This window comes from Sceloporus occidentalis, unplaced genomic scaffold (assembly GCF_023333645.1).
Source record: "Sceloporus occidentalis isolate IW3139 unplaced genomic scaffold, rSceOcc1.0.p SCAF_3, whole genome shotgun sequence".
Lineage (NCBI taxonomy): Eukaryota > Metazoa > Chordata > Lepidosauria > Squamata > Phrynosomatidae > Sceloporus > Sceloporus occidentalis.
The window spans coordinates 134,203,138-134,225,111 of NW_028316983.1; the positions used below are offsets into that span (position 1 = coordinate 134,203,138).

A 21,974-nucleotide genomic window follows, 5' to 3' on the forward strand; every position below is an offset into this window, starting at 1 on the left:
GCGGGGAGAAACCTGATTTGCTCCCTGGGTGTGATGGGCGGGGCTCGAAGGCGGCTGCGTGGTCGAGACAAAGGTAAAAAACTGGATTAGGCTATCAGGGGCTTGAGGGAAAAGGGGGCCGCTGTGGGGTCAACGAAACCTTTGCGTTGGGTGTGTGCGTTGCTTTTGTTTACCTCTTGAGCGCCATTTAGTCTATATGCTTAGTCTATGGTCTTGGCGGGCTATGGAGCGGCAGGAGGCCCAAACTTCCTCAATGCGTTTGCATTCACCCAGTAATCCTGGGGCTGCTTCTATGGGAGAGCCAGGGAAAACGGGGTGGGTTTCAGGCCCCAGGGCTCCAGCCATCCTGGTCTAGTGGTCTGAGCGTTGGGCTATGACTCTGGAGACCAGGGTTCGAATCCCTGCTCAGCCATGGAAAAACCTTGGGGGGAACCTTGGGCAAGTCACACTCTCTCAGCCTCAGAGGAAGGCAGTGGCAAGCGCCCTCTGAAAAAACATTGCCAATGATAGGCGTCCCTTAGAGTTGCTATAAGACTGAAGCAGATGTCAGATTGCCTGCGCTTTGAATTCACAGTTGGCCCATAGCTGACGGAAAGGTGTGTATTCTGTGCTCAGCCTCTGCCTCCAGCCCTCTGTGTCTTAGCTGGGAACCAGGTCATAAAAGCTGCATACACAGCAGACTGTGTAAATACGGCAGACTTTATGTTATGGCTTCTTTTGCATGGTTTACTTTGCCAGGGCTTTATCAATATCCATTTAGGTGGCCTTCAACATCAGATAGATCAGTGCTAGGCAAAGTAGTAGTTTGTGGACCATTGCCCATCCATTGGCTGCTGCTCAGCTCCAGTTTTCCAGAAAGAAGGAAGGAAAGAAGGAAGGAGGGAAGGAAGGAAGGAAGGAAGGAAAGAAAGAGTAAGTTGCAGGCAATGGGGACGGATAAGGAAGGAAGGAAGGAAAGAAAGAAAGAAAAAGTTGCAGGCAATGGGGACAGATATGGAAGGAAGGAAGGAAAGAAGGAAGGAAGGAAGAAAGGAAGGAAGGAAGGAAAGAATGAAAGAAAGAAAGAGTAAGTTGCAGGCAATGGGGACGGATATGGAAGGAAGGAAAGAAAGAGTAAGTTGCAGGCAATGGGGACGGATATGGAAGGAAGGAAAGAAAGAGTAAGTTGCAGGCAATGGGGACGGATATGGAAGGAAAGAAGGAAGGAAGGAAGGAAGGAAAGAAGGAAGGAAGGAAGGAAAGAAGGAAGGAAGGAAGGAAAGAAAGAAAGAGTAAGTTGCAGGCAGTGGGGACGGATATGGAAGGAAGGAAGGAAGGAAGGAAGGAAGGAAGGAAAGAAAGAGTAAGTTGCAGGCAGTGGGGACGGATATGGAAGGAAGGAAGGAAGGAAGGAAGGAAGGAAGGAAAGAGTAAGTTGCAGGCAATGGGGACGGATATGGAAGGAAGGAAGGAAGGAAGGAAGGAAGGAAGAGTAAGTTGCAGGCAATGGGGACGGATATGGAAGGAAGGAAGGAAGGAAGGAAGGAAGGAAGGAAGGAAAGAGTAAGTTGCAGGCAGTGGGGACGGATATGGAAGGAAGGAAGGAAGGAAGGAAAGAGTAAGTTGCAGGCAGTGGGGACGGATATGGAAGGAAGGAAGGAAGGAAAGAGTAAGTTGCAGGCAGTGGGGACGGATATGGAAGGAAGGAAGGAAGGAAGGAAAGAAAGAAAGAAAGAAAGAGTAAGTTGCAGGCAATGGGGACGGATATGGAAGGAAGGAAGGAAGGAAAGAAAGAGTAAGTTGCAGGCAATGGGGACGGATATGGAAGGAAGGAAGGAAGGAAGGAAGGAAGGAAGGAAGGAAGAGTAAGTTGCAGGCAATGGGGACGGATATGGAAGGAAGGAAGGAAGGAAGGAAGGAAAGAGTAAGTTGCAGGCAGTGGGGACGGATATGGAAGGAAGGAAGGAAGGAAGGAAAGAGTAAGTTGCAGGCAGTGGGGACGGATATGGAAGGAAGGAAGGAAAGAAAGAGTAAGTTGCAGGCAGTGGGGACGGATATGGAAGGAAGGAAGGAAGGAAGGAAGGAAGGAAGGAAGGAAAGAAAGAAAGAGTAAGTTGCAGGCAATGGGGACGGATATGGAAGGAAGGAAGGAAAGAAAGAGTAAGTTGCAGGCAATGGGGACGGATATGGTGCCAGTTCCTGGCACACTGGGAAAAACCATCTGTTAACCTGCCACATCAATCAGCTATTGTTGTTGTGTGTGCCTTCAAGTCATGGTGACCCTAAGGCAACTGGGGTTTTCTTGGCAAGAGTCATTCAGAGGAGGTTTGCCATTGCCTTCCCCTGAGGAAGTTTGCCATCGTCTTTGCCTAAGAGACTGTGGCTTGCCTGGTGTCATCCAGTGGGTTTCATTTTTGAGCTAGGAATCGAACCCTGGTCTCCGGAGCTGTAGTCCAACAGTCAAACCATCCTGGCTTTCTAATAAGGAGCACCAAATATAAAGGGACAAAAGAGGTGTTCAGAAGCTGGACAGAAGTTTCATAACCAGTGGCTGGAAATCAGATTCAGTGACTCCGCTGTCCACCATAGTTTTGAGCATGCTAGCTTGAGAGCTAGAAGCATACTCCTATCAAGAAGGTGAGGAGAAGCTGATGGCTTGATTCTGTGGCCAGCCTTCATGCTATGCTTTTGCTCTGTTATCAGAAAACTGCATTATAACTGTAGTCCTAATTATGGAACCTCTTGTTCTTTCTTCTCAAGTTACTTTTTGTTTTAAGTTATTGCAAACTCTGTGATGATACTGTTCTTTTTTTAAAAACTTCCAGAGAGCGAGGTTCACAGCTTGATATGAGATGGCTTTGACAAATTTCAGATGTTTCCAGGCATATACTTCCAGAGTCCAAGCATGCAAGCAACTATTGAATGGATGCAGAGCCTTGACCCACTTCAGTCCGCCGGTTAGGATGCCAAGGTTCTGCTTCTGTAGTTCTTCAGAGCTGCAGATGCCATGTTCAGAGACTGGTTTCCTGCACACCAATTGCAGAAACTACCACATGGAACTGGGAAATAATCTCAGCTCTAATATGAGAACAGTACAGCTTCATGAAGAGGCAGGCAGCAATTTAAAATCTAATAGCAAATGGACAGATGAGCGGATGTTCTTGAAGAAACTGAACCATTTATCATCGTTCAAAGACATCTCCAAACTTATACATTCGTTAGAAAGCTTATCAGACACCATGGTAGCAGCTGCCCTTCAACGGCTGTGTGATGTTCAACTGGAAGACAACATACTGAAGAATCCTGAGGAGATAATAGAAGATGAAATCTTTAGGTCCCTCTGCTTTCAGCTGGAACAACAATCTCCGAATCTTTCAGATACTGGTCTTGTAAATGCACTAAATGCCCTGGCAAAGTTACATGTGGACCCCTGGAGCACCTTAATGGTTCGCTTAGTATCAGAGAGCCAGGAGCGTCTAGACAAGAGCCAGATGAATATTACAAATTTGTGTCTTCTTGCAGAAAGCTTATTTAGACTAGAAGGTCCAGGCTCTGCTATGCTAGAACAAATTATGAACCAAATTCAAAGTGCAAACCTTGAGGACTGGAAAGCTGACGAAGTGGCTATGGTCTACAAAGTGCTGCAGCTGGGCATAGGCGAAAGAGGAAAATACCAGGACTTACTAAACAAAATTAATAATTTCACTGTAATTCAAGTTCCTCAGTTTAGCCCCAAACTGACAAGTACTGTATTAAATGCTCTGACTGTTCTTGATCAAACCCAAGCCCTTCCCTTAGTGATAAAACTTTGTAAGCATTCAATACGGCATGTCCCCAACTTCACAGATGATGAGCTAGTTAATGTGCTGGAGGCTTTTATTCATTTTGGACACCATGATCAGTTTTTTAGTGATGCTCTGGAAAGACGTGTTACCAAATGTGCCTTTGCTATGCGTCCCAGCACTGTTGCTAAAGTCATGCAGTACTGCAGCAAGAAGCGCATCCTCTCTAAACCTATTTTCAATGTGGTGGCTGAAAGTTTTATCTACAATGCTGACACCTTTACCACAGCTCAAATTGCTGAACTGGTTGTGCCTTTTGGGAAACTCAATTATTTACCACCTTCTGCTCCATCTTTTTTCCGAAAACTTGAAGGGATACTTAGCACCCGATTTGCTCAGTTTCAGCCTTGTGTGCTCTTAAACCTTCTTCATTCCTGCACCCTTGTTGAACGCTATCCGCTAAATTTTCTGGCAAAAGTATTCAATCCCTATTTTCTGCAGCAGTTGAAAGGTAAGCATATTAGGATTCTCTTTCTATTGCAGCCTCCTTATGACAGTGGCTTTAAGATGATGAGTATATGCAAGTGATGAGTATATGCAAATATAGGTAAGCAAATAAATGTATGAGGTGTGTGTATGTGTATATACTTACATATATGTGCCTTCAAGTTGCCTGTCAACATATAATGAACCTATGCATTTCATAGGGTTTTCTTAGACAAGGAATACTAAGGTGGTTTTGCCCGTTCCTTCCTCTGAAATGTAGTCTATAGCACTTGGTATTCATTAGTGGTCTCCCATCCAAGTACTAAGCAGGGCTGATCTTGCTTTGCTTCCAAGAACAGACAGGATCTGCTGCTTTTAGGGGATTTGAATGGCAGAGTCAACCTATAGATATACTCAGTTGGAGTTGAATGCAAAAATTACAATTAGGAAAGAATGTTCAAACATTGACTTAAAGCATGCAACTTAGAAATATATGTATTGCTTCCAGGAAAATAAATAAATAAATAAATAAATAAATAATTAAGTTGGTTTTGCTAAAGGCAGACTTTTCTAGAAGAAAAATGTGCAATACAACAAAATGAAAACTTGCATATTTGTACATATAGGCTGTGTCCTGTTAGTTATTTATACACAGCTTACTGTCCCTTTTTGAACTGGGCACATAGGACTACAATGGTCCTTTCATATTCATTGGGGTTAGGGGTGAAGGACCCCCATGAATGTGGAAAAGCCACAAATAAAAAAAACACTGCTCTTTGTATCTGGGAGAACATCTCTCTAAGAATCTCCATTTTTCTTTGTTATTATTTTCTTTATGGTATTTTTACCCCACCCTTCAGCCCTAAAGGCTATCAGAGTTGCTTACAATTATTATTTTTAATTAGACGGTTCCCTGCCCTCAGGCTTACAATCCATGTCCTCCAGTGCAACTCTATGGTCAAAATCTTCCAGACATTGATCATAGAATCATGCTGGAGGACCTACAAATGCCTAGAGAAGTGTTTTCTCTAGGAAGTTCTAGGTTCTCCTGTATAACACTATGGTTAACTTCGGGCAGAGTTGCACTGGAGGACCTAGAGATTCCTAGAGAGAACATATTAATCAAATCCGCAAATGTGGCGGGCCAACTTGTATACCATTACAAAACTCACCCATACCTGGCAGCTGTCAAGCAGAGGATGCTGCTGCTTTTTACCAGAAGGAGGGAGGAAACCAATTCAGAACACAGAGACCTGGTTCTTCTGAGCTCTGAGCAGAAGAAGAAGATGGGAACACTCTATTTGAGTGCACCCTTATTCCTCCCACTGTGGCCAGATGCTTCTCCATGGTCTGAATTGCCTCCTTCCACCTTGGCTGCCCTGCCCAGTGACAGCAGCGTGGTGGGAGAGGGAGCTCTTGTGTCGTAACAGTTCCCAAGTTGTGGAGGGATATGGAATTGCATGTGTGAAACTACACATGTGTAGGATCTTGACCAGTGCATGCTAAGAAGCTGCTATTTCTATTCAAAACTCTCCTAATAGAAGGGAATTTCTGAATGTATCCCAGTTCAGCTGCCTTCCCTTCCTGTTTTATCTTAAAGTCTTTGCTCCACAACAGCAACCTTGAGATCGATAACGGAGCATCCAGGGAAATGGAAGTGTTTTGACTTTGGTTTTTTTGCGTTGCTATATCCTGTTTGTCCTATACAGGATCCAGAAGGGCACTGTGGATAGAAGACATATGACATTGAATGAGGAACATTGTAGGTATCATTATTAGAACCCGTGATGCTGTTTCCATAGTCGATGTGGGGCAGAACTTGGCATCTGTTTTTTTTAGGGAGATTATGGTGACCAGCTGTTAAAAGCAGCTTGTCTGCCAATCCTGATTTTTTTTTCCCCTTGCAATGTGCAGTCTAAAGGGAGCTTTGACATTTTGTATGATGGGGGTGAAGAACCTTTGGCCCTCCAGATATTTCATACCACAACTCCCAGCAGCCTTACCCAGTGTGGGCAGTAATAAGGGGTTGTGGGAGGTGTAGACCAAAATATCTGGCGAAGCAGTTGTGAGGCACACTCTTTTCACGAGAAATAGAAGATAGGCCTCTGTGTGTGTGTTAGCTCTATAGAAACTTAGGCCTGATACAGACAGGCCAAAATAAAGCTGCTTTGAGTCACTTTGGAGGCATGCTGTTTAAATGATACATGCATCCTAAGAGTCCGGAAGTCACATCAAAGCCACGATCCAGTCCTAAGGACTGCAGTGTAGCTTTGGTGCAGGTTCCAGACTCTTAGGATGCATGCATCATTGAAACACCATACCTCCAAAGTGACCAGAAGCAGCTTTATTTTGGCCTGTCTGTATAGGGCCTTAGATACCATAGAACTTTGGTGGATTGCTTTAAATTTAATATTTTCTTTCAAAATACTTTTAATTTTTTTTTTTAAATTAACAAAATCTATCTTCATCTGTCTGTGTGATTCTCTGTATTTCAGCTGAAGAACCCCACTTGAGGAAGCTGGTTCTTTCTCAACTGACCCAGCTGTTTCTAACTGTTACACTGGAGTGTCCATCTTATGAAGTATGAGACAAATGCTGGTATTTTTGTGCTTATGTCTGACTCTCTGCATGTTTACTCACTGATAATATTGCTCCATTATACCAGCAGTCTTACTAATGCTACTTAGTAGTGTCGAAAATTAGCACCAGTAGTAATGAATATGGTTCATAGGCTGAAATCATGGGCTTTCTTCTATAGTGTAGTAAATCTCCTACTCCATCAGTGTCCTTCAGTTGTCTTCTTTTTGTGGATGCAGAAACCTCAGCTTCAGAAACCTGCAGAAACCCCATTCTTGTGCTGGTATCGTCCCGTTCCATGCTCTTCCTTGAGAGTCAAAGCTCAAATTATCCATTTTAAGGGCTGATGCCAGAACAAACTTTCAATCAAATTTGGAATTTTCAAAAGAAGTTTGGATGTCCCCTTCTTTCCTGCACATATCCCTGAGAACAGAACCAATGGGGAGCAAAATAAAAAAGAGAAACTTGGCAGCCCCTCCTCCAATATTTTCCATCATATAGACACTTTAAATATAGTAGTTCCCCAACCTGTTAAGATTTCTTTGTCACCATTACTCCTTCAATTCAACACTGTATCTGCATTAGGGATGTTAATATTTGACTATTTCATCCTCTTGAAGACAAATCATTTTAACTGTTTTCTCCCTACTGTGAAGGAAATTAATATTTCTGTGCAGTTCTTGACTGGTATTCTCTCTCTTTCTCTCACTGTCTCTCACGTGCATGCGTGCACACATACACACACAAACATAAGCGTTTTGTGAAATAGTTCTGTGCAGAAATACATGTAGGTTTTTTTGGATGTGAGGATTGTTTACATTTGTACAAAAAACACAGTTTCCACACAACCATGTGTGGGTTTTGTGGAAGGTTGCTAGGGATTTTTTGCATAGAAAATAGCAATCTTTCTCATGAAAAAAATTCTGTGCCAAATAATTTCCTGAAACACAGTAAAATGTGTGAATATTGGGTGAAAAGTGTGTGAAATTCTTGCCACAGTATTATTCTTCCCAACCGTGTTACCCAAGTAACAGGAAAAACATTTTCAGTCAGGAAACAAATCCCTAATCTGCACAAACATCCATCCAAATGCTAGGTTGTAATGAAGTTGTCTAGTCTTGCTCTACTCCTTGGTTCTCATGTCCTTACTGCTTGTTTATTTTTCCACATTTGTTTAACTTGGGAAGCAAATTGACCTGCAGTCTTCCTATCTTCTTTGTTAATAGGGTCCCAAGCTTCTTCCCAAATACCGAGTCAAATCCTTTCTCACTCCAGGCCATTCTCTAGAGTCCATGACAGATGTACAGCTCTTCAGCAGAGTGAAAGTTGGCCTGGTTGATCTCTTGGGATCCCGGACATATTTTGCCTCCCATGTGTTAACACCATACTTCTATACTCTAGGTAAGCAAAACATTGGTCATTTTTTGTGGGGCTATACGTAAGTGCTAATACTTTTGCATATGTTTTGTTTGGGTGCAAAATGGTACAGCGCTCATCTTAGAGAGGACAAAGTTTGCATTACAACAAAAAATACAAAACACAAAACTACAGCAGTTATAGGGGTAATAACATCCTCAGATACATAATTCGACTTCCTCTCAGCCTATATCACTTACCAAGTGCTTTGCCACCCAACATAAAAGAATACGGTCTTAGGTACATTTGGTGCACACCTCTGTATTGTTTGTTAATGTCAGGTTCAGCCATACATACTCCATGCTGTAGCTTTTGGCCTAATTTTGACTCTCATGTACATACACACACCCCTGCAAGCAATCAGTGAAACCTCAGGCAAAAGGAATCTGTTCTCCTAGCACTTCATTGGACATTGAGGAAATGGGGGCGGAGGAGATTGAGAGAGAGAAGGGCATAGTAATGGAGAAAGGGAAATGGATGTGACAAACCATTGTCACCTTACAATCCCCAGGTTATCCCTCAAGATGATGTGATCTTTAACAGACAAGCGGTTCTCCACCTCTACCCTTTCCTGAAGGACAGACAATCTTAAAGTTCAGTGGAAACCCTCTTTTATCCCACCCAACTTCTGTTTTCTTTCCATTGTCATCCATATATTGACTGATCACTTTGGAGATAGCTTCAAACTATTTGTCTGATTAAAACATGAAATGTCGTTTTATGTGATTTTTTAAAAACAACAAATATTTTGACCTGTACGGAATAAATTCTGTTCAATATAGTTGTACAATCCGGAAGTCTGTCAGATACTCCCAAAGTTATGCAGAGGTAGCAGAAAAAATCCTGATGTGGCTGTAACATACACAACAAATAATAGTTGTAGAAAATATCTCTTACTTGTTCCTTTGTTGCATCAGATATTGAGATTAAACTTGATGAAGAAGGATTTGTGTTACGAGCTAACAGAAATGAAGACGTGTATCAAAGGTGAGGGAAGTGAAAATGTTGGCAAATTTGTCTTCACAAAGTACAGTCAGCCCTCTGTATCCGTGGATTTTGCATCCATGGATTCAACCATCCATGGCTTGTAAATATTATTTTAAAAATGGAAAAAGCAAATCTTGATTTTGTCATTTTATATAAGGGACACCATTTTACTATACCATTCTATATAATGGGACTTGAGCATCCAATGAATTTGGTATCCATGGGGGGGGGGGGGGAATTCCTAGAACCAGACCTGATTGGATACCAAGGGTCCACTGTATGTTAAGATCTGTCACACACTAGCTAACTTTCCTCCTGCGCATCACCTCTGGAAAGCAGCTCAGTTGCCCTGCTCCTCACTAACCCTTTCATTCAGACTAGCTGAAAGAGTTCCCCTGCTTCTCTGCATTTTTCTTCCCCTATCTCACCTCCTGGTTGCACTTCCATCTGCTTTCCTATCACTGCTGTCAGAAGAGTAAACAAGCATGGTGGAGCCTACCAGGGCAACTGGCGAGGGAAGGGAGCCACAGCCTTCATATACTACTGCTGCTACAAATGTTTTTGGTAAAGGAGAAGGAGCTATGTGAGTGGAAGTTTCCCCAGCAAACCACTTCTGGTTTGGACAGCAGCAGCAATAGGCCAAAGAAAACCCATGTTCCCTCTGTTTACATGATTGCCTGTTTCTGCTCATGCTCTTGAGACCTGCTAGGAATTGCTGTTGTGCACCCGTCCTGTAATAGGGACCAACATTTTTGCTATTCTGAACAACTCTTTTCTTACATTTTTATGCACAAGAATGTTAAAGGGCTTGCAACTGCTGTGGATCCAAGAAGCTTGCTGCACATCTTGCCTTTTTAAAATGCCCTATGCTGAACAACAGCAAAATAGATCCATATGGGGTTGCAGACTTATAATTAATGAGTTGACTTACCTCCAGGATTCAAATTGTGTTCCAGTGTTACTACATTAGAGTAATACATCATTCATCCTTGGGGAAAGGCTAGCCAAACCATACCAGGTGCCCACATTACCCCAGACATGTAATAGCCTAAAAAGTAGGAACAAGGTAGTGTGTTCTAAATATTTCATTCTATTTAATCATATTTGTGTTTTAATTGACAGGATAGCAATCTGCATTGATGACCAAAAGCGATTTTGTGCCAACAGTCACAATCTTCTTGGGAGAGAGGCTATTAAGCAAAGACACTTGCAGCTCCTTGGCTATGATGTTGTGCAGGTAAATCTTCAAAGCAGTTGTTGAAAATCAAAAGAAGTACTGTGCCATTCTGAAAAATGGCAGGTCTATCTTTCCAAGGACAAGATGCTGTAATATATTGTAGTTCCAGTAGCACAGGGGTGGAGAATGTGTGGCCCATGGGCCACATGTAACCTCTACAATTGTTTTTATGGTGCCCAGGGTCCTGGGGGGGGGTATTTTTTCCTGAATTTTTTTTTATTACCCAAGATGCTTTCTACCAGGGATGGTGTGGGGATGAAATATACCACATTTTGGGCCTCTAGGCCTCAAGAGAGGCCCCCTTTTTCAACAGAAAGTGATCCAGAAGTTGATTTCCAGGTCACCACTAACTGATGTGGGGGGCACGCTCCTTTTGGCCAAAAATGTGGTGAAATTGCCCTCATGTTCTCTAGGGAACATTTGAAAAATGGTGGGGGTTGCAGCCCTCCAACATATCTTCTACAGGAAGAATGTGGTCCCCCCCCCCCAAGGTTTGCCCAGCTAAATAGCATGTTCAAATCACACCTCCCTTCTCACATAGCTGGGTCCTCCTCGTGCTGGAAGTCCAACTAATGACTTATTCCCTCTCCTGAAGCAGGCGATTGTAAGAATGGCACCTGATCTGTGCTCAAAACAATGCTGCTCTTGTCGGAACAGCTACAAACTACTATTCTTCATTCTCTATGAGCTGAGAGAACAAGCAGTGTTGAGGGCGATCTGTAGTGTCCTTTCTATTTGGTACATGGGTGCTTCACAGAGTTGTATTATGTTTAACCATCCAGCTTTCCATATCAGTAATAAGTAATATTACTTGTTGAAGAAAAGCCTGTGAAATTAATGGTATCATCATAATTCGGCAGGCAACTTGAATGTGTGTACACATACACATACAAAATAAGGAGAAAGTTGCATAATGCTGAATCAAGCCAATAGCTCATTTAGCACTGGCACTGTCAATACTACCTGATAGTTGTTCTCCCAGGTTTCAGACAGCAGTATTTTCCAGCCCTACCTGGAGATGCTGGAGATTAAATTTAGAATCTTCTGCATGCAAAGCATATGCTTCTCTGTTAAACTATGGCCTCTCCCCATAAAATAAGTAAGTTCCACAGAATTCAGCTTGACCTGCTGCTTAGTAGCTACCCTTACTTAGGACAGTGATGGTGAACCTTTTCGGGGCTGCATGCCCCAAGTAAGCGTTTTTTCAACACCGGCTGTTACCTGGTGCCAGGGGTGGGACTTCTGCCCTCTGGAGGCAGGGACTTCCAGGTTAGGATTTCTTCCCCCACACATTTCCCAGTCCCCAGTTGTGTCTGAAAGACAGCTGAAGACCAGGAAGGGTCTGGGGGGAGGAGCCATGTGCCTGTGCCTGTGGTTCCTTCTTTCCCCTCACTTTTCCTGGCTTCCAATTCTCTCTGAGAGACAGCTGAAGGCCGGGAAAGGTCCAGGGAAGGAGCCACGGGTGCACACACACCTGTTCCTCCTCTTCCCTGCTGTGTGAAATGGCATCATGTGTCACCTCTGGCCTGCATGCCATAGTTTGCCATAACTGAGGAGAACAGCATAAATTAGAAGAGAACAGATCAAATTAGATTTGCTCCCTGAAAAATTGTATGAGTAATGGATTGTTCATTTCTTTAACTTTCAGATTCCATTTTTTGAGTTTGAGCCATTGAACACCAGAGGTGCTAGATTGGAATATCTGCACAAGAAAGTCTTTCCTAGCTCATATAGACTTAGCTGGTAATATAACACAAACCAAATACAGCTAAGATTCCTGTAGTTTATTTTTTCCTGTTTCGTTTTATTGTATTTTATCTGTTTGCCAGTAATACAAATGGGAATTGTGCCAATGTATGGTAAAATACAATTATATTTTTAAAGTATGGCTGTACTGCCACAAATTAAATTTTAGGGAGGGGAGATAGCAGTATGTTTTTTCCCTCCTAAATGCACAGAGAACTGCCCTCAGAAGTATGTGAGTGCTTATTACTAAAAGTGATTTGGATGTGTTCATTGTAAATGCATTACTTGAAGTTCTGTGTCTCTATTTGTTGTTAATGGGGGAACATTTAAAGGGACCACAGGGAGTGGGATCTACAGATCTCTCTCACATTGTAGTCTCAGTGATACCTCACCCCCAACATGCTGTTAAGTTTGAGAGTTGGAGAAGTTTCAGCTTCTCCCATTGGAAACATCTCTTCTAGTGCTGATAATGGGGAGATGGAAAAGAGTAATTGGATTTATAGTTAACCCTCTAGCAGTCCTGAGATCCCCTCTCTGTACACGCACTGGTTGTAAAAATATCGATCAAACTTTTCAGCTGTCTAGTTTGCCCTTGATGGCTTCTCATTAGCAGAATCTGTCCCCTTGCCTTTAGCAACCTTTGTGTTATTCTACTTGAACAGCTACAGGCTGATGACTATAAAATAAATGTACTATGTAGATTCTGTACATAGAATATAGGGGGAAAACAACCAGAGCTGTAAAGCTTGATAGACACTGTCCCACCCGTCAGTCACTAGGCATACCCTTTACATGTACTGCTGGCGCTGTTTGCCTTTGTGAGTCATTTTACAAGTAGGCCTGAAGTGTAATCCATTTAAGTGTACAGTCAAATTCATTTATTTCTTTTTTTACTTTAATATTTTAAAATTTTTAGGTGTATAATTTTTGTAGAGCCATTGTGATCTAGTGGCTTGAGTTGGACTAGGACACTGGGAGACCAGGGTTCAAATCCCTGCTCAGCCATGAAAATCCACTGGATGACCTTGGACAAATCACACTCATTCATCCTCAGAGGAAGGCAAGGGCAAATCCCCTCTGGACAAATTCGGCCAAGAAAACCCTGTGATAGGTTTACCTTAGGGTCACCATTAGTTAGAAATGACTTGAAGGCACACAACCATCATTTCAGCAATCTAAAAATATTAATGAAATTTGCTTTGTAACAAGTAAGTCATTAGTTCTTGAAGACATAATTTGGAAGATAAATTTTTCTTATTTCTAAGGGGAAAGACTTGTTAAATAAGAAGAAGTGCTGCCAACTCTTGTCCTTGATTTAGTGGCTGGTTCATTTATGCATCAAAGCTATAACCTACATATTTTTGACAGGTCACAAGAAATGATAAAGCTAGCTACTTGTATACAAGCAAGGTGGGTGGACTGGTAAAGGCAGACATGTCTTTTTATCACTGTTTTACAAGCATTATTTTCTGATTTTACACCATCCCTGTGAGTATCACACTGGTGCAAGCTAGTAATAGCACAAATGTCCAAGTATAATTGTTAAAGTAAGTAGGAAAGGCTAAAAACCTTGCCATAAAGGCATACGACTGACATTTGAACTGAGAGTAGTAAATGGAGTTCTTTTTGCTCACAGCAGAAAAACCTTAGGTTGGCTCAGTGTTTCTGCTGGATTTCTGTATCAAGCAAGAGATTTCATTTTTCCTGTAGAATTCTGCCTTTATATGGTTAATGCGAACGTGGTCTCGATTGATGTCTTCCACAGGCTTGTCTATGCGCCGCCCATACTCAGAAGATGACAAGACAGCTGTAGGCCTTGCTTTTTCCTGTAGGAACATTTTGAAAGGTTACATCTCATCGTAAGAAAGTGAAAAAGAGTAGTCATTGGTGCAATGAGATGTGATACTCAGCATTCATATGGTGCTCTAATGTCATGTTGGGTTCTTGTCATGAGTGTACATTTGGCCTGGAAGAATTGTACACTGGAGTGAGTAATTTCGGGGGGCAGTCCACTTTCATTCAAACAACTTTATAGAAGACCCACTTCACTTTGTACAAAGCCCAACTATTGCTTTGTCCAAAGTGAAGTGGGTCTTCTGTAAAGTTGTCTGAATGAAAGTGGACTCCCCCAAAGTTTGGATGGTAAGATGCAGAATGAATCAATCTCTCCATCCCACCTTCTCCCCAAGCTGTCTATCAAAGAGGAAAGGTGTAGGGGCACAATTCTGTGACTAGTTCTCAACCAAAATGTAACTTTACTATGGTTATTTTCCCCTTTACTTCAAACACTGTGATTTTTTGAGAAGGATGTAGAAGGAAGTTAACCAAATATGTCCCAGTGTTTATACAACATTTTGCAACTGACTCTGTGGCAATAGCAGTGCTCATGGCTTCACATGGATCATTTGGCATATCAGGACACACCTGTATGGCTTACTGTCTTTTCATTTGGTGGCTGCAAAGCTAAGTTCCCAAGTAGGAGTGAAAAGCCTTACAAAGCTGTCTTAAAGAGCTGCAGAAAGCTCTACTACAATATGTCACCCACTGATACTGTACCTGCAACAAAAAACCTGCCCATGCCAGGTAGAGAGAAATAACTTTTAAAACCACTCTGAACTTTAGACTCTGTTAATATAGTGTGAGCAAGCACTATATCATATAGACTTTCATATGTTTTTGTTCATAAAGTATTATCTGTCATCTACATTAAGGACAAAGCCCTATAACTTCAGTGTTAATTTTGAACAAAATCCCAAATGTTAAAAGTCTTTAACATGCTTTCCCTAACCTCTGTATATATTTGACTGAAATTATGAAGTTTACCTGTCTAGAGACTACAGTTCAACTATATTTGGAACACTGCAGATTTATGGTAGCAGAAATATCATAACCCAGACCCCATATTGAAGGCAACACAAAGTCTCAGCCAAAGCTATGAGGCCATAGGGTGCTACTGCATTTACAGTATCAATTGCTAGCGTTGGTGATATAATTGCTTTCAGAATATTGCCCCCCAAAATAAGTCATCCTCATAGCTAAACACTGCCAAACTGTCCTACAATGTTGCTGAACTCCAATTCCTATTGATTCCCAGGCAGAATAATCAACTGTCAGAAAAACATCTGGTAGACCTCAGATGCTAAACTTGCTGTTGTAGCTTCCTCCAATTGGATGAAATTACGGCTAATTCAATTTAATAATCCTTAACATTTTGAGAGAGATCTTAAAGGACAAAGATTTTTCACTTCATACTAAAGTTAGGTTTGTCCATGCCATTTTATTTCCTGTCACTATGTATTGATGTGAGAGGTGGACGGTGAAGAAAGCTGATAAGAAGAAAATCACCTCTTTTCAGATATGTTGGGGAAGGGTACTGTGGACATCATATCCCATTAATGCAAATGTTCTTTGTGGTTGTGTGTCATCATTTCTGAATTATGGTGACCTTATCCTAGGGTGGGAGTGGGGGGAATTTATTCATAGGGTTTTTTCTATTGCCTCCCTCTAAGGCTGAAAGAGTATATCTTGTCCAAGGTCAGCCTGTGTATTTTTATGCTTGAGTGGGTATTCAGACCCTGGTCTCCCAGAGTCCTGGTGCAACACTCAAACCACTATTACACCATGCTGGCTCACAAATCTTATTCTTTGACATAATTGTATTCTGTCCTTTCTTCCGAGACCTCTGAGCACTTTACACTTCTGCCTCCACTTCATCCTGAGAACAGTTGTAAGAGATTGCTCCAGCAGAGAGTGAGAGATGGACTGAATGTGATTTAACCAAAACAATATTTTGATATTCCTGACTGAGTTTTGAACTAAATTGAACTAAACAGGATTTGAACTAAAGATTCCAGTCATTAAATGGTATGATCATTGTCTTTAGTTTGATCAAATCAAATAAAGGTGCTTAGAAGTATATCTTTAAGATGAGTCTTGCCAGTCTAGGGCAAAGTCTTGGGCAATGCATCATGAAGTACCCAATTCCTCATCTTATCATGTGTGAGACTACAAATAGAAAGGAGAGCACTGTGGTTTCCATCCAACTGTACAATCAACCATGTCAGCATAATTATTACCTCATCATTAATATGAAGTCCTCTGCTTTTTGCATGCTCTCGGTCACACCGATGAAGTTTTGGATCATAGCCAGCAGGCCTTTTAAAGATGCAGTCATACAGTGAAACAATTCCTGGCTTAAAATAAGGGTGGCAACGGGAGGGGATGGGGAAGAGAACTGGCATTAGTTGACAGGATTACAAAACAGCATACTTATGACACTAGTTGATCATATGAGTTTGATTCATTCCACTACTGACATGTTACCTGAGGGAATAGAAAGGGGCATGGCAGAGTTATAGTCCTGCATGCATGGGCAGAGTCGTCATGACACCTGGCCATGACAAAGACTGCAAAAGCTGCAAAACACCTGCCCAGGGAATATGTGGTTGTCCTTAAATGATACGGCTATGAACTGAAAATGATTCATATCAGATTCACCAGTGGGGGTTGTAAGTAATGTTGCGTGCATTCAAGTCATTTCCGACTTAGGGTGACCCTAAGGCCATAACCTGAAGTGCCAGTCCACTGAAATGAGAAAGGAAAGGACACTGCATTCTAGGCAAATCTTTTATAAGTTACTGCTGGCTGAAAGAGTTTGGCAAGTGTTAGTCCAACAAAGTAGGTTTTGCCAAGCTTGGCTCATAAAGAACGTACTTCTCCATTGCACTGGTTATTTTCAGAGTCCTTTGGGATTCCCCAAAGATGTCAGACAATCTGAAGTTGTTGTAACCTGATTCTCCTTTGTAACAAAGACTGTTAGTGCCAGGTCATATTTTGCCTCACAGTGGTGCTGAAAGAAGCACCAGGGCTTAGAGACATCTGGAAAATACTGTATGCCCAACATGACTTGCACCTTAAACCAGGTGAAAGGCACATTGCATATGGTCAGATATGTCTTATCGTCATCATAGCACAGATTTCAGAATGAAGCACTTTGGAAAGCCCTCTGGAGCTCAGCCCTGGTATGTGCACAAGTGGTATCCATGTAATTCTTGCCAAGCAATTTGTAAAATGTAATGTGTCAAGAAGTTTTGTGATGGAAAAGTCTGTAGCACAGATATGCTAAGCTTCCAGTGGTTCTTTTATTGCTTATTGTTAATGTTTGAGTGACTCCAATCTTAGAAAAAGGTGATGAAGGAGTCAGAAGATTCCAAGAAAGGGGGAAGAAAGGAAGTTGAATAAACTACGAGCTTGGAGGCTGAGAATGCATGAGGCCCAGAAACATATGTGTTGGGGCAGGTGAGTGGGAGCAGAGCTGTGGAAACACGCTAACTGGAAAGAACCAGCCACATCTTTGACAGTGAGTCTCTGCCTCGCACAAATTCTATGCTGAGGTAAGAAGCAATTCATACCCATGACAACCAGATCACAAAAGAGGTTTTATACCCCCCAGAGAAACTGGCAGTCAAGCCCAGGCATTAATACACTCAGGACAGATTGAGTGCATGAACAGGCAGCTGCGAGTAGTTATAGGAGCTGCTCCTACTCTAAGCAACAGGCTTCAGCAGTGCATTGGGGAGGAGAAGGATGATAAAAACACCTCAGACTTTTGGGGAGAAATGCAGGATACAACTTAAATATCAGCCAGGGCAAATTTGAACAGAGATGGAAAATAAGCTTCTGAGTTTGTGTAATATGTTGATGGCAAGTAAAATACTTGGTATGCTTTTAGAAGCTCTGGTAGGGTGACAACCAGTGTGCCCTCTTTGATTCTGTACCTATAGATAAGATCTCCCAACTCAGTGCTGGCTGGGCTTGATGGGTGCACCTGGCTTAAGGCCAGGATATCTACAGTGTGCCTACTCACTTGGGAACCTACCCATAATTTGAAATCATCAACAGAGGCTGCATTCCACATCCCACCATCTGAAGCTGGTGGGTATAAGAGCCAGGGGGTTCTCTGTAGCCACACCTTGAATTTAGAAGTCCCTCTCAGGGGAAGTCAGGCTGGTGCCAACATTGCTGAGCATCCAGCAGGTGGAAACTGCAATTATTCTGCCAGGCCCTCAGCTTTCTAAATGGGCTTGGTTTGCTTTTTTTAAAAATCGCTTGTTTTTATATTGTGCTTTTATTATGCATTGCTTTGGGGGTCTTGGTGAGTAAAGTAATTCAGAAATACCATCACTGCCAGTATTATCACTGGTAATTGTGGTGGTGATAGTCAATGGTATAGTGGAGTTGAGGCACAAAGGGTCAAAATGCATGGCCTTTGGATTAGCTGGGTCAGTGATACCATGCTACCTCTCCTTTGAACTTTGCTGTAATCTTCAAGGTGACTGACAAAAGTTTCTCCTGAAACAGTATGTTCTTGTGAGCTATTCCTGTCATCATGCAAATCATTTATGGTCGTAATTAAGGTACATTAATGTTACTAAAGACTTTATTTGGGTGAAAGTGAAAACTGCTACAGTAGCAATCTTGGTATGGATAAAACATAAAGGAACCCAGTAGCACCATTGATGTTAAATGGGAAAAGGACATTCCTAACATATGCTTTCATGGACAATAGTCCACTTCATCATTTCTAACATAAGCTCATGCTGTCCATGAAAACTTGTGTTAGAAATGTCTTTTCCTCAGTCTCAAAGGTGCTGCTGGATTCCTTTATGCCTCTTTATGCTAAAACAGAATAACATGATTATCTCACATTTGATGGTATGGATCAATACATCTGCTTGCCTGTTCAGACTCTTTTTGGGGGCATATCTATAGAGACAAGTGTTGAAGAACACCTGCAATTTGCAAGAGCATCTCTGGTACCTTGAAGGCACCATGTTGCAAAGGGTCTCTGTTGACTAATGTATAGCAGCACATTGAAACTATGGCTAGTGAGGGAGAAGAAAAAACAAACATATGACTCTTCTTGATTTTACCATTCTCCAAATAGGCTAATCCAAATCTAATTCCAGTGGAAGGCTGTGTATGTAAATACTGAGTGTCTGCTACAATATTTAACTAGTAACTCATGTCACAATTTGCTATTGGCTCCTGAAATGTTTTAAATGATCTCTTGCACACCCGCATCTATTTCTGATATGTTCCATCCTTATTACACTAGTTCAGACTCTGATCTCCCCCACCACAAATTTTCTATTGCACTGTTCTGAACGCACCTTACTCTCTTGGTGAAAATAGCTGAGTTCTGGGGGATCCTTACGCTGGGGTGGGACATAGCTGAAGGCGGATTGTGCAGAGAGTGGAAGCTTATGCTGCCTTATTAGTTTTTCATTGATTCCTCCCAGCTCCTCCTCCTCCTCTTCGGCTCCCAATTCCTTTCCATTTTGGACTTCTTGCATTCCCCAGCCAGGCTTGAACTGGCTGGCTGGCTGGCTGGCCGGCTTCAGGGCTCCCACCACAGCTTTTTTCCAGCCTGTGTCTGCTGAGTTCTTTGGTTACTAAGAGACAGTCTTGTGTCCATTATGATGTCAATCAATATATACAGGGCACTGGAAGGTTGAGGAAAGTGGCTTCTGAGGGAGCAAAAGGGCCATTAAATGCTGACAAATTCAATTTCCCTGAACACATAAAATATTTGTGTGAATGAATTTGCAGACCAAACCCTTCCTCCCAAAAAACAAAACAAAAGGATGCCTGCATCAGGCAGAGACTGCTGATGCTTTGCTTGTGAATATGAAATATGAGACACCGTATCAGTGATGGAGAGGGCCAACACCTTCCAGGAGGTGGGGATGGAGCCCAAGGCATACAGCTACAAAAGGGAGTGACTTATCTTTAGCTGGAAGTTAGCTGAAAGGCTTCAAAACAATGAGAACATTATTTATTAATTAAGCCGGGAGGCCTATCTATGAATGATTCATGCTTTCAAAGAGACAGATCGGAGCTTCCAACACATCTCAGCTGTAGTTGCTCAGAAAGGGCACTGACTAGAAGACCATATGGCAAGCCTGTTTGTGGTCTGACCATCCCCATTGTGCATTGAACCTGGAGGGATGGAGGACCAAACTGAGGAGAGAATCTGTTTTCATGTCAAACTACTTACCCTGCCAAACACCATTTCTCATCCTTTGTGAATGCAGCAACAAATTTGAAAGGAGCACAGCAATATCTGATTAAATCCTCAAAATATAGGACAAATGTGGGAAGAGGCCAGATCTGATCAATCTCTGGTCTTCCAAATAAATCACTGGGCTCAGAATTATTTAATTCTAAGTGTACATGCTGAGTCTCCCTTATTGAAAATTCTTGGGACTAGAAGTGTTTTGGATTTTTGAATATTTGCATGTACATTATATCTTGGAGATGGGACCCATGCATGTAATTCGTGTAGGTTTCCTTTACACATAGCCTATTTTTAATAATTTGCTTATGAAACACTATCTCAGCCACTCATGGGAAAAAAAAGGTTTCTGGAGTATTTTGACATGTCAGATAGGGGAGACTCAACCCGTATATCTTAGAATCATAGAGTTGGAAGAGACCACAAGGGCCATCCCCCTGCCATGCAGGAAATCTCAATCAAAACATACCTGACAGATGACCATCCAGCCTCTGTTTAAAGACCTCCAAAGAGGGAGACTCCACCACATTCCGAGGGAGTGCGATCTACTGTCAAACAGCCCTTACTGTCAGGATGTTTCTCTTAATGTCAAGGTGGAATCTGTAGCTTGCATCCATTGTTCTGGGTCCTGCTCTCTGGAGCAGCAGAAAACAAGCTTGCTCCCTTTTCAATATGACATCCCTTCAAGTATTTAAACAGGGCTATCATATCACCTCTCAACCTTCTCTTCTCTAGGCTAAACATCCCCAGCTCCCTAAGTTGTTCCTCATAGGGCTTTTTCACCAGGCTCCTGCTGGTGGATCTGGAAACTACTAAAAAAGAGAGTAGATCCTGCAGGTCTGGTCAGCCCAGTCATGTAAAAAGAGGATGCAGCAAACGTTTTAATGATGGGAGAAGGTGTCAGTCCACTGCAGGGTTCCTGCTTCCTTTCTTATTAGTACCAGAAACCAAATACAATGCAAAAATGATAAAATAAATGCCAATATATTCAAACTCTCAAAATTCACATTTTCTTGGTGTGGAAGTTGAGGTGAGAGTGTTGATGTAAGCCAGAGGCATTCTGGTTGCTGAAAGAGAAATAGCAATTGCTTCCACAGCAATCCTTTTCTCGGGGATTGCAATCCTTTATTCATGCACATTTTGCAGATGAAATATTTATTGTATTTATACCCTGATAAATGCTCTCAGAGTAGCTTACAAAATAGTAATTAGACAGTTCCTTGTCCCCAGGCTTATAAAGACATGGCACAGAAGAAAAGGGATGGCAGTGAGGGTGGGGGATTAAGCCCAACAGAAACTGCTTCTTATTCTCTCCCTCCAAGGTCAGGGCAATGGCAGCTGGAACTGAGGAAGGATCCTTCTTGTGTCTGGGCTGGCATGGTGGAGCTGTGCCTTCCTTTTAATTTCTCCCTCCGATGGTGTGGTCCATTGGCTTCCAGGTACTTTTTTGCATGTTTTGTAGCATTTTGGTACTAAAACGCAGCAACAGCTCGCTTTTGAAGGCTCAACTTGCTTTATTGCTTCCTGATGACTCTAGTTGTGGGGTTAGAGAAGTGAAACCTGCCCTTTGAACAGCCCTCATTTCTGTATTCAGGCTGCTGGCAGCTTTATTTAGTATTATGTTTAAAGTGAAACATAATTTTAAGGGTTATAGCACTACACAGCACTGAGGATCCATAATGAGGAA

General features: G+C 42.2%; 2 protein-coding genes across 3 annotated transcripts; one reads left to right on the forward strand and one right to left on the reverse strand.

The window, feature by feature from the left end:
• The first annotated feature begins 45 nt into the window (after positions 1–45).
• LOC149316843 (FAST kinase domain-containing protein 3, mitochondrial-like) lies at positions 46–12,525 on the forward strand. 2 transcript variants are annotated; one of them, XM_089516379.1, is made up of 7 exons: positions 46–73; positions 2,805–4,272; positions 6,743–6,828; positions 8,051–8,225; positions 9,158–9,227; positions 10,350–10,464; positions 12,113–12,525. In XM_089516379.1, the coding sequence occupies exons 2-7, from the start codon at positions 2,832–2,834 to the stop codon at positions 12,209–12,211; spliced, it is 1,986 nt and encodes a 661-aa protein (XP_089372505.1). In that variant the 5' UTR covers positions 46–73; positions 2,805–2,831; the 3' UTR covers positions 12,212–12,525. The 2 variants fall into 2 exon arrangements, with proteins under 2 accessions (XP_089372505.1, XP_089372506.1); XM_089516380.1 differs by lacking the exon at positions 46–73 and having other exon boundaries at positions 95–4,272.
• Positions 12,526–13,512: 987 nt separating this feature from the next.
• CFAP90 (cilia and flagella associated protein 90) lies at positions 13,513–19,596 on the reverse strand. Its single transcript, XM_089516381.1, has 3 exons — positions 19,383–19,596; positions 16,287–16,403; positions 13,513–14,036 (listed from the first exon to the last, which is right to left on the reverse strand). Exons 1-3 carry the CDS (start codon positions 19,563–19,565, stop codon positions 13,857–13,859), a joined length of 480 nt encoding a protein of 159 aa, XP_089372507.1. The 5' UTR covers positions 19,566–19,596; the 3' UTR covers positions 13,513–13,856.
• Between the last annotated feature and the right edge of the window lie 2,378 nt (positions 19,597–21,974).